The following is a 13,509-nucleotide window of genomic DNA, read 5'->3' on the forward strand; positions in this document are numbered from 1 at the left end:
CATTAATAATACAGCATGAGGTTCACTGAGATTTACAGGTTACAGCTTTATATATAAATACATTTATGGACCATAGGAACCATAGCTAAACACTTTTTCTCCCCCCAAAAAATCTCTGTTTGTATATTAAGTAGTAGTATCTATTTTAGTGTTATGTGTTTCAAGGTCTATCTGGAGTCAAAAATGTATTTAAATTAACAATAATTTCAGGGAGTTGGCATTTATTCAAGCTAAAACACTCGTGGTGACTATCAAAAACACTGAATTTAGTTACGTATGCGGGACAATGATGTGATTTTATTTGGTCTGGATCAAGCAAGTTGTTCAGAAAAAGGCTTGAATACACATTTTCTAGGATGAACATGTTTCTGAATTAAAATTCATTTTGAAAGCAAAAACATAGGTGGTGTAACTGTCCAAGAAAAGTCTTAAAACTCGTAAAAATAGAAATGTTGGCATAATCTTTATTATTATGATTATTGATTATTTTATAAAACACAAATAAACAGTGAAGCTATTTTACATTTAAATTTACATGTAGTCAATGATGTTTTTATCCAAAGTGACTTACAAATGAGAACCAACACAAGTAGGATAATGTATCATAAGACCCAAGTTCAGCTAATAAACTTCCCTGTAAATAAAGCTAGGTTTTTAGTGTAAGCTTGTGGTACACAAGTTCGAGAAGTGCAATGCAGAAAAGCATATTTTACATAGGATTTATTATAGAAAGTGCCTTTGTTTATGGCTTTGGTTTGTTTTAAAATAATGAATTATAAAACATCAATACGAAAGCTATTTTGTTGCCATGTGACAAGAAAAATACCCCGTGTGTCAGTAAGCTTTTCTATTTTTTTTCCCCATTCACCATTATTATTATTTGCTACTTATTTGCCATTCACACATACGTATATTTACATCTAATTTACAGCCATGAGGCAAGTGCTTTGCATTTCTCCTCATTTAGTGTTCAGAACTTATTTAAATGTAAACGGGACTTATACAAAGGTAAACGCTTATATCTTGACAAAATGTTCTCGTAATATTTCCGAATTGGTGACAGACTTTGAGTCTATACACGTACAATCCTGATGTTTACAAGCTAGCATTTTTATTTCCGTCAACGTGATTTTTAGTGCAGTTCTTTATATGGCCAGGAGGTGTCGCTGTAGACCCGCTGAATTGTGCCATTGATCCATGATCCACTGCGGTCATGTCAGTCAGCCTGGCTGATCGAGAGTCCATGGAGATGGAAAGAAGGGAGGGCAGCAACTTCACTCCTGCATTTTTGCCAATTACATATTTTTCTCTCATTTGACCGATACATTTTAGCCATTATTAGAAGTCTGTGATAAGTCTTAGTCATCGCTTATTTTAACTATACATTTTTTTAACGCGGAGGATGAAAGGCGCTTTTCTAACTCAACTTCAATTATGGGGACAGACAGACACCTGCCGTGATCAGGCGCGGCTAACGCGCTAACATTAGCCGTCAGAGTTGAGTTCAAAAGTACAAACCAGCACAACATGGAGTGGTGACAGGACGCAAGAAGGCTGGATTGTAAAACTTGATGGGAATATCATCATATTCAAACGGAAATATTACATCTTGCGCGTGCTGATGTGACTAGTTTAACGTTAGGTGGGAGCTGCTGTATTTGGGATCATGTCTGTGACTGAACTCTACTCTAAGGTGAGTTGTTGGAATAGTTTTTAAGTTTGATTCCATAATTAAATAGATAAATAAGTAGTTAAATGTAATATGTCACAGATGGACAATAATATAATGGAATGTACAGTGTGAGATAGTAAACGACGCCAAACGCCTTCATCAGTCTTTGGATAGAGACTTAAATCTTCGTTTCATGTAGCATGACTAGCTTGAATCTTTTACATAAAACAAAAAAACATCATAAAACCCCACAAAAGGTAATGTTCAACTATCTGACGCCATGTAGTTCTGCATAACTGCTTTTAACTTCCTATAAAATACAGGGAAGTATCGTGGACAGGTGTGTTCCTGGTGGTTTCGGTCTAAGTAGTTTCGGCATTGGCGGAGTGGCCAAACCTACTGAGCTGCCTATCTAGACAGCACCTTTGTGCTCGTCCTAATGCGGCTTTGACGTCAAACAATGCTGTCTGCGAAGGGAGCTCATTAGGTTTTGAGACACAGCCTTGTATTCATGTCGAGCTCTTCCTCTTTTTCTTTATTGTTTCATATTACCTTATATTATTAGTCATTTACGTGTATCTGTCAATACCAGCATAATCAATACGGGGGAAATCAGTAACTGCTGTTTATTGGATATTGCTCTTTGAGACAGGATCCTTGAAATTAATTATTTTGTATTGTAGATTATGTAATGAACTATTTGAGAATAATAAGTGCCATTTGTTTGGAGAAGGTGTTCCATTGAGTTCCTCATTTGGTTTATTCAAATCTGTTATTTATTGTGCTTACATGAATGTTAATATGGTTGGATGTTAATATGATGATTGTAGATTTATTTTCAGGGTTACTATAATTATGGAAATATTAGGGACATTTTATTATGGAAATATGTACAGTTTTAGTAGTAAATCATATTTTCTAAGATGTGCCTGGCTGTAAAATATTTAATCAGATAGAAATTGGACTTTGTTTTGATTATTAATAATTCTTTATCTAACTCTGGAAATCAGCAGAAATTCATGTCTTGTAATTCCACAAATATAACAAATTGATATTTGTTTATTTTTATTATTTTATGTCAACCTCTGGTAGAATTATTTAACTGAATGAGTGCTGGCTGTAAATATGATATTACAAATTAGGAAAGACCTTGGTGTATATATTTATCATCACATATTAATGCAACAGGTGACTCAGTCTTTCCAAGTTGTTTGGGCTTGTATGCAAAATGAATATTGTTTCTTTTCCTCCTGTCCTCTGGCTTGGGTGAACCGTTCAGTTCATCCCAATTCTCATTATGTCATCCCCAAAAGGGTGGATACATATTACACCTTATTTTGACCTTTGTGTATTTACCCTAAGAATATTTCATAGTTTTCCGGTAGCTTATGTGCTGTTATCTTAATGACCATACAAATGACCAAACTAGTGATGTCATCCACCCTGCCCATGTGTATCATTGGTTACACTTGCATGAATATACAGGCATTTTAAAGTGTACATAACACACAGTTTCTGCCAATCTCATATTAATCTTGAGTACCTATAGAGTAGCATTGCATCCTTCATGTTTCTGAAGAAAATGTTTATAAAAAGACAGATACACTGTACAAGCTGCATCCACTGTCTCCTTAACACTGGGTTATTTTGGAAGCTGAACAAAGTTATCTTTCCCTCACAACCAAAAACACACTTCTTTAGTGACATTGTTGTTTTTTTTGGTCTAAAAACAAAATGACAGTGCTGCCGACAGCTTCTGTAACACGGACGAAGCACGTTGATGGGAGTGCTCTTGCTCTCGCTCTGGTTGATGTGCGCATGTGCTCTTCTGGGGCTACGTCTACATTAATCCGGATAGATTTGAAAACTGAGTTTTTGTTTCAAAACGCTCTCCGTCCACACTAACGTTTTCGAAAAGTTTCTCATCCACACTGAAACGTCAGCTTACTTGCGCATGCGTAAAACCTCATAAAAGCTCACTGAGATGATATACAGACATCATAAAGTTATCACACACTTCTTATGGCAGGATCATTTTATTTAGCAACAGTGTTGGGGGTAACGCATTACAAGTAACTTGAGTTACGTAATAATATTACTTTTTCAAGTAACTAGTAAAGTAACGCATTACTTTTCAAATTTACAACAAAATATCTGAGTTACTTTTTCAAAAAAGTAACGCAAGTTACTTTTTCACATTTATTTGACCGACAGCTCTCCTGCCCCCATGTTGTGAAAAATAAGTGGAAAGGCGTTGTGTGTAAACATGATGGTTATTGTAGTTCTAGACTAACTCGCACAATAAAGATTCTGTACTCCTCAAAATGAATAAAATCAGTCAAATGCAAAATCAGAGTACTCAAACCTCAAATATATAAATGTTAAATAGAACAAATATTTTTATGCATTTAATCTACCTTTATTGACCAATGTCGTGCTGCTGACCTTTGATGATTCAGTTTAGCCATGAGCAAAAATTACTAGATTTTTTGTTTTTATTGGTAAAACGTTTTTCTCCTGCGTCCTATTCTTCCATTATCCAGAATGGCAGCACATTTATACCTCAGCCTGAGGCCGATTATTTCAATTTTGGTATGAAGAGGTCTTTACATTAGCACAAAAAAGGACTTTTTTTGCTATTAAAAAACAAAACTAAAAAGCAAGCCCAGCCCAGGTGAGAAAAAGTAACGCAAAAGTAACGTAACGCATTACTTTTCTTAAAAAGTAACTAAGTAACTCAATTAGTTACTTTTTAAGGGAGTAACGCAATATTGTAATGCATTACTTTTCAAAGTAACTTTCCCCAACACTATATAGCAAAATATCTCAACATTCACTGATGCGTACAGGTCGCACTCGGTCAACCATTATTATGTTTAGTTTGGTCTAAATCGCAACTCCACTCATGTTTTGCCCCAGGACAATAAATGCGAGTAAGTTTTCTGTCATCCTTGCAGGACTGTGATATGAAGTGTGCAAAGTAACATATTTTAGCAACTCTGTGAAAGCGAATTGCACATAACTGGCACAATAGTGGTAAAAGCATACATATCTATTGGTACAATATGCGTCACATGACTAAACATGTGTCATCGTTTTCAAACACCTTTGAAAACCAATACCTCGGAAACTTTCCGAAACTTGTTTGAATCCTGAAGGAGTGGCACAGAAATACTCCGTCATACCTCCAACTAATTTTTTTAAATTTTGGCCATGTTTAGCATGAGAATCCAACTCTTTAACAGTGTAAATAAGTCAGAATGCATGAAATAGCATTAGACCCCCACCCCACCCCCTCAAGATGGAGCCCCTTCATCCGTATTAAATTTAATAATCTACTTTTTTTATAATCTGTATGCAAGGCCAGAGAGAAAATCGACCATCTGTTGTTTTTTTTTCTTAGACCAACTTGCTAGTTTTAAAGAGGCTGTGTATACAAAGTTATCATACATCTAACATATCAGATCTTATGGTGTTGAATATATCATGAAATAAGAAGTTGTATTTCTTTTAGTCAACTGTTTAAATACTAGTGTACTCCTAAAAGTCTACAAAATTAACTTTTTGCAGATAGATACGCACATTTAAATTCTGCATGAAACAGAAATGATCTTTCGTTCCCTTTTGTGATGTATATCAGAGTGAAATGGTTTCTTGAGTTTTGATTTCATGGCGGCTTTAAATGTGTTTCTCTGCTGGGAAAATGGACCAAATATATTGATGACTACTGGCTAATAAAAAAAAGTACAATCCCTGATGTTTCCCAGTAAAAATACCTTACAAAATCTCAAACACTTGATGCTCCCTGCTTTGAAAGATACTATGTAGTCTTTTGTTGGAGCTTTGTGTCTTTGTTTGATTATTGTCTCAGAAAGAGGATTAGTTTGGGGCACAATGCACCCCAGCCGAAGTTTCGACCCCCCTCCTCAGTGGGAGGTTTTGTTGAATTGAGCCCCAACACAACCTAGATTTGATGGGGCTAATGTCTCTTTTTGTCCATCCCAAATAGACTCTCTTGTGAGTCTTTTCTTCTGCCGTGCCATTTCAACAAAAACATCCCTTTTCTTTTTTGTTGTCTGTTCTTTTTTGGTGTAATTCATGGTCATCCCTGCATCTCCTTGATTAAACCATGTGCTACAGTACGTCACTGTTGAGGTCTCTCAGTGCCTTTGGGCAGGTAAACAAGTCATGTGCAGGTCCAGGGGGAATGTACCGTTGGGCTGGATGTGCAATCACACTCCCTCCACTCGTGGCTCGGCTAATGCCACCGCTAAGGTAACTGATGCAGAAACGAGAGTCTCTATGATGACTGGGGAGAGAAATCTGAGAGAAGCACTTAAGATGTTTTATTGTAATGTTCATGCACACTTTTATTTAAGAAAACAATGTGAGTCCCACTCCCTGCATAACTTGTAATCTGAATTATGGCAGGTTTGAAAGATGTGGCTTATGACCGATTCTTCTTTAACATCCCTTTAATAGCTCCATCAGCACAGCTCAAAGTAATATGATTAACCCAGAGATTATGGGTATAGGCTACAAACAAGGCTGGGTGATTGCTTAAAGGGATAGTTCACCCAAAAATAAAAAATATGTCATTATTTACTCACCCTTATGTCGTTCCAATCCATAAGACTTTCGTTCATCTTCGGAACACAAATTAAGGTATTTTTGATTAAATCTGAGAGCTTTCTGTCCCTCCATTGGCAGATAAACAACTACCACTTTGACGCTTCAAAAAGTTAATAAAGAGATCATAAAACTAATCAATGTGAATCAGGCCGTTTAGTCCAAATTTTCTGAAGAGACTCGATCGCTTTATATGATGAACCGATTTCATTTAGGCTTTTATTCACATATACACAAAAAATGCTGGGTTGTTTCAACACTTGTTTAGGTCAAATATGGACAAACCCAACCCAAACATGGGTTGAAACTAGGGCTGTAATCTCCCAGTCAATTAGTCGATAGGTTCTGGCTCGACCAAAATTCTGATTGGTCGATTTTTTGCCGCGTGCATTTCATTAGTTTTGCTGCGTTCATTTAATCAGTTTTGCCGTGACGCGTTCATTTAATCAGGTGGAAAGCACTAATTGCTAATGGGGGTGTTTTCAGAGCACCCCTGTTTCACAGGTAACAGATTCAGATGTTCCGATTCGATTCGATTTAGATTCGCAAGCTCTCAAATCGATTTGATTTTCGATTCTCGATTCAACTCAATGAATATAGATTTAATTCAAATAGCCTACTATATTTATAAAAAAAGAACAGTGAACATGAGTTTACAAGTGGGTAATTAAAAAGAAATTAAGAGCCACAAACCTGTATATTAAACTCTTTTTATTTTAGGTACACTTGGGTAGGCCTACATTAAAACAGAACCCATCTCTATATTTCAAATGCATACAATGATGTTAAAAACAATACAATTTTGTTTTTATGGATATTTTGATACACTTATTCTAAAACATAAAAATGATATTGGATGATTTTCAGCAATTTTCAGTAAAGGACAAACATTTCTTGCGATTTAGCCGACCGTCATTCAGACTCTGTCCGTTTTTATGGAGGCTTTTTCCTCCAGGGGCGTCTGAGCTTTGATTCGTGCCCCTGATGATGCATTATATTTCGTTACTATCTCTGTTATTTGCATGCCTTCCTTAGATGCGATTGCCATTCGATTTTATCTTAATGACAAGCATATCTGCGATACCGGGCAGGAACTACTGGAAACCCCCGGGGGGGGGAAAAATCGATTCTTGGCCTTGAGAATCGATTTTGAATCGACCACACTTAAAAAAACGATGAATCGAAAAATCTATATATTTTTTTGTAAATATATAGATTTACAAAATAGTTTTCACTTCTTTTTGATTAGCCCAACCAACTGGTGAAGAGAAGTCTCTCGCTGGTCCTTTGTTTTTCATTCCCCGCTGGCTCAAACGCACGCCCATAGCGGTAAACTTGAGGAACGCCCATCAACATACACATGAGGAGAAGCGTCACAACACCGTGCTAAGTGGATCTGTACTGTCAGTTTTGCCGCGTTCATTTCATCAGGTGGAAAGCACTAATTGCTAATGGGGGCGTTTTCAGAGCACCCCTGTTTCACAGGTAACAGACTGTCTTCAGAACACCCCCATTGTTTACACTTCTTTTGGATTAGCCCAACCCACTGGAGAGACAGTTTGAAGAAGGCTAGTTTTCTGTATATTATTTATTTAATTGTGAGCGTTTTTTATGCTCTTGATCTGGCTTGTTTAATAAATATTCCTTTTTTATTAAAGTGGACATGCCTTTTGTGTTTAAGAGTAAAAGCTTTAAGTTAATAGTCTATTCTTGTCACAGCCGCGAAGCTGAGCTCAGCTGAGGTCCTATGTTCGAGCGGCTGAAATTATACTGTCTGTCAGTTATTATAATACATGTGACAAAAACAATTGTCTAAATTATGTTGCATATTCTTCAAAAGTTCTTGTGATGATATCTTGTTGACAACATAGTACTATATTTTTGGAAATCATAGGCTATGATATTGCGCAGGTGCACGTGATGCAACGCTGTCAGAGCCGACAGACTCGTGTGTCAGACTCATTTCAGTGCAAAATAATCAGCTCAAAAACTATTTAATATACTGCAAATAGCCTACTAGTTTATGTTTATTTATAATTCATTTAGGCAGACAACAAGGCTACCAAGTACTGCACACGTCATTTTTAGTCGATTTTTAGTCGAAAATTTCAGGATTTCAGTCGACCAAGATTTTCTTTTGTTGATTACAGCCCTAGTTGAAACAACCCAGCATTTTTTAGAGTGTATAAACATTGATCAGCGAAGATAAACAGAGGCTCAGCCGTACTTGCTTGATGTGCGAGAAAAAACCTAATTGGTTCTTGCAGAAAGCTCAAACGTGCGTAACACGCAAATTAACCTCAATGGTTTCCCACACATCAAGCAAGCATGCTTGAGCGTCCGTTTACCATAACTGATGTGTGTGCTGATGAATGTTTATGGCTACGTTCACACTGTCAATTTTTGGGATTGACAACTGCATTTACTTACAGGTGTGAGTCTCGAAATGTCCTGTTCACACAGCAACTTACAGTAGGATCTCGAATACTGTCTGTATGAATGTGCAACAGGAGTCAAGCCTGTATTCTGTTACCAGTAACCATAGCGACAGTGACCGAAGTAATATCAAGATGGTGATGTCCATAAAACTGAAAAGTCTTATCACTTATGACACACGAAAAGAGTCCAATTGAGCCGCAAGTTTATCCGTCAAATCTTAATTAACTGACAGAAGCTTCAAAACACGCTAGCCGGACTCTTTAAACTTTGCACTCAGTCGTCGCTCGTGTATTAATCATAGCTCATATCTCCATCCCTGAAATCTGTTCATCATATAAAGCGATCGACGTGTCTATTCATTTGTGTTCCGAAAACGAACAAAAGTCTTATGGTTTTGGAACAACATGAAGGTGTTGACCTTTAAATATTGCTGCTTAAATAAAAATGTATATGTATTTAGTTTTTGTTTGGGGCTTTTTACAGTATGCAATATTTTTTTTTTATAGGATTAATAATTTTTTTGGAATAAGCTATTATTTTAATCAATAAGACATTGTTGCAAACTAAAACATTTTTAAGTAAATAGTAAAATTTTAAAATAAAGTAAACAATTCACTAAATGATCGGAAGAACATTAAATCATTTTATTTAAATGCACATTTATAACAATACATAGTAGATAGTAATTTTTATAATTAAATATAAATGTGAACATTATTAATATTATTTTGTTGTAAATTGACAAATTCTATTAAATGTATTGTAAATGTGCATTATCTCTCAAATATAATGCAATCATTGTATTCAGTATTGGGAAAAGAGACTTTTTTCAGTGCTCCTGCTCTCCTCCTCCTGTCACTTTTCATTGAAAGCCTCCCAGGGCAGCTCACCTGTTAACCGCTGCTACCAATCCTCACTCTTTGTACGTCACACTCAGGTAGCGGTGTCAGATTTCACAGTGATTCAGGCAACCGGCCAGTCATTCCTGGACAGTGGTCAGGACAAAGATCACAGGTGGAAAAGAAAAAAACAAAGTGTAACGTGTCCCCCAGGAAACACCTGATCTTTCCCTCTAGGACTTTTGTGAGTGTGCTGCTGATAGTGATCAGGGTGTGGCTACTGGCTAGCAGAGACTCAGAGCTTTGTACTAAGCGTTTACCCTGTAGCCTAAAGGGAAAGTGTGCTGAATCTAGTGAAACCTGAGACTTCCTGACATTGGTCATTGCCCTGCAGAAATATACTAGGGGTGTAAGAATAGTTTGTTTATTTATATAATAATTACAGCTGTTATTCATATTTGTGAATAAGTGTTATTAGATTACGGTAGCTTCCCTTCAAGTAGTCTGCATGTCTACAAGTCAACATGACATCACAAATAGACCATATTTAAAGGGATAGTTCACCCAAAAATTGAATTTCTGTCATGAATTACTCTCCCTCATGACGTTCCAAACCCGTAAGACCTTTGTTAGTTGTTAGAAACACAAATTAAGATCTTTTTTATGAAATTTGAGAGCTTTCTGACTCCACATAGACAGCAACACAATTAACACTTTCAAGGCCCAGAAAGATAGAAATGAGATCATTAAAATAGTCCATGTGACTACAGTGGTTCAACCTTATTGTTGGGAAGCGACAAGAATACTTTTCGTGTGCAAAAAAAAACAAAAAAACAACTGTATTCAACAATGTCTTCTCTTCCCTGTCACTCTCTTACGCTATTCACAAAGGCGTCTATTGGCCGGCTCACTATTGGCAGTCGTTATGAAGTCGTTATTGTTGTTTGTGCACAAAAAGGTATTCTCGTCGCTTCATTACATTAAGGTCGAACTTAATGTCAACTACTTAATGTCAAAATCCAACCGTTAGAGTTGCCGCAAACACTCACAGCTCAGTTAAACAGGTGACGCGGATGCAGGTTTTTTTGTTATGCTGCTCAGAGAAGCTATGAAAAACCAGTCGTGCCGGTCTCAACCCTGTTTCTCACCAGCTCCCTCCCACCACAGCAGCTTTTCCACTCTTTATCTCTTTCCACGGCTTTATCATTACTGTGTCCTTCAAGCCCAACAGATCAGGCGCTCGTCTTGTAAATAACCCTGACAAACTTGTAGCTGATTGTATCGACTCGGTGTCCCGACTGTTTACTGAGAAGTTCCATCTCATTAAAGTTGCTGGAAATGCATTGGAACAATAAGCAGAGCAGTCAGGCTCACACAATGACTGGATATTGCTCAGATGTGGAATGACATGCATGCTAAATGTTGGGATTTTCTGGTTAATCGTTTCCCTTCTTGGCCTTTGTTAAAGATTCCGTCACTGCTTCTTCATGCAGTATCAGCTGTTTATGGTTCAAAGATCATACCTGTTTTAACTGATAGATTTTCAGTTTAAGCTTAGTCATGCATGCGACTTGAACTTGCCAAAGAATTGTCTCTTTATTAGATATACAAAATGCCACTGCTCGTTTCTTTTCTCGGTTGTTAAGGCTTCTTCGAGATGTGGCATCTAATGCTCTGTCTTTCATCAGACATGCCATTCATGGTTTTTAAAGGGATTGTTCACCTAAAAATTTAAATTTGAAATTAAATCAGTGTTTCCCAAACAGGCGTTCGTGGGTGAACTGCAGGGGGTTTGTGAGTGAATAGTTAATAATAGCTAATAGTTATATGAAATGTAAAATTAAAATAAATAATTGGGGCTGCACGAGAATTGCGATATAGTGTGATTAACAAATCAAAGCACAATTTAATTAAAGGTGTCATGAACTGCATTGTTTTTGCCTATTGTTTTATAATTTTTCCTGTGGTGCATTTATAATGTTAGTATGATTTTCGATGCATTCATTTTCCAAGCCAGTTTTTCTGGACTCACAGGAAATAGTTAAGCGAGATGCTCAGTCAATTGGTGTAGATTTAAAGGATTAGTTCACTTTAAAATAAAAATTTCCTGATAATTTACTTGCCCCCATCTCATCCAAGATGTTCATGTCTTTATTTCTTCAGTCGAAAAGAAATGTAAGTTTTTTGAGGAAAACATTCCAGGATTTTTCTTCACATAGCGGACTTCAATGTCAACCAACGGGTTGAAGGTCCAAATAATAATATACTTTTTAACCATAAATGCGCAATCTTCACAATGTATGAAGTCATCACGTAGGAAAGGTCACGCTTTTGACGTACGTGGAAGTAACAACCCTGTGTTAAAACAAATATGAAAAGACTAATTTAAAGATAAAGGAGAACATGAGTTGGAGTTTTGCAGAACTGGGTTGGTACTTCCAAACAGGTGGTTGTCTATTTTGCACTCTTGATATTTTAGAGTGTCACCCCTACATTGCTGTGCACTTTTTTTCTGCATCATGGCTGATTTGTGGTTTGTATTTCCAAAAGATTCCCTGTGTTTTTGTATTTTTGCCTATACCCCATTCATTCCTATGTCGGTCATTTTTGACCGTGAAGGAGCCAAGTGTGACTATTTTTTTCCGAGCCTTTAACATAACCTAATCATCTCCATGATTTTTTTTTGTGTTCACATAGCTAATGCGACAAAAGTCACCAAGTGTCATTCCATTCTGATGAAGCAAAAAAAATTAAAATGTTTTGGTCATTTTTGGCCGAGTCCCAGAAAATCTGTCATGAACTCTCCCATAAATTTGGTTTCTTAAGCGTTAAAGGGATAGTTCACCCAAAAATGAAAATTCTGTCATAATTTACTCACCGTTGAGTTGTTCTAAACCTGTATGATTTTTTTTTGTTCTGCTGAACACAAAGGAAGATATTTGGAAGTTTGTAACCAAGCAGATCTCGGCCCCATTGACTACCATAGTATTTTTATTTCCTAGTATGGTAGTCAATGGGGGCTGAGATCTGCTTTTTTTTTTAGGCTAGACCAGCCAATCCAGCGCATGTGCAGAGCACGAGTCTTTTAATATTGCGCCTTGCAGTTTCTCCCATTCATAAGTAATAGGAGTGAACCGTCTTTCTATGACTATAGTCTTTCATTATATGGCGGTATGTAATGGAACAGCTTTCTTTTGTGCCAAAAATGGGCCATGTTCAGCACTGGGGCACAAAGTGACATTAATTAGTCAAAATTAATTAATAGAGGATGAAAGGGTACACTGTTACACCCCACCCAAAAATAGAGGTGGGACCAAATAGACTCTCGTTTAGCTGGATCGCTCATGATCCTATAGTGCAGTTGTTTATGTTGTCATTTATTAATGAAGTATTTGATCATTCACCAAATTCATGAATGTAGAATTAGGCCTCAGTTTATTCCAGTTACACTTCATTTTAAAGGTCCCATGGTGTGTATTTTTTAAATTATTTTATAATGTTTTCTGAGGTGTATTTATATTGTTAATATGATTTTTACATCATAAAATGACATAATTTAGAAATAAAAGGCATATATCTTTTCTATACTGTTATTACCCCTCTGGCTGAATGCCCTGTTTCAAGGGGCGTGTCTGCTGTGAGAGTTCAGTGAAAACGCCCACTGTTGTGATTGGCTGACATCTTTGCATTTGAAATGAGCATTAGATTATGTGGCGGTGGAGGCGAGTTGTTGAGAGCGCAAGTTTATTTTGTTTGTATCTGAGAGTTCTGAGTCCCAATCACAAGTTTTTTTACCATTACAGCTGTCGAGATGAACGAATCGTGAAAGTGTTGATTATAGCATTATTTTGAGATCTTTTCCCATCACATGAAGAGCTGCAGTGATGACCATTGAGTACACATGCAGTCTGTTGATCGAGTGAATGCAGT

The 13,509-nt window shown here is 36.7% G+C and overlaps 1 protein-coding gene across 1 annotated transcript in view; it reads left to right on the forward strand.

Moving 5' to 3' along the window:
- The first annotated feature begins 1,213 nt into the window (after positions 1-1,213).
- The window catches only part of myo5b (myosin VB), a 63,732-nt gene continuing 51,436 nt past the window's right edge, over positions 1,214-13,509 (forward strand). The window contains exon 1 of the mRNA XM_079834269.1: positions 1,214-1,693. Within this exon, the coding sequence (XP_079690395.1) occupies positions 1,667-1,693 (27 nt within the window). The 5' untranslated portion in view covers positions 1,214-1,666. The remainder of the gene's footprint in view (positions 1,694-13,509) is intronic.

Source organism: Gobio gobio (assembly GCF_949357685.1).
Source record: "Gobio gobio genome assembly, chromosome: 14".
Taxonomy (NCBI): Eukaryota; Metazoa; Chordata; class Actinopteri; order Cypriniformes; family Gobionidae; genus Gobio; species Gobio gobio.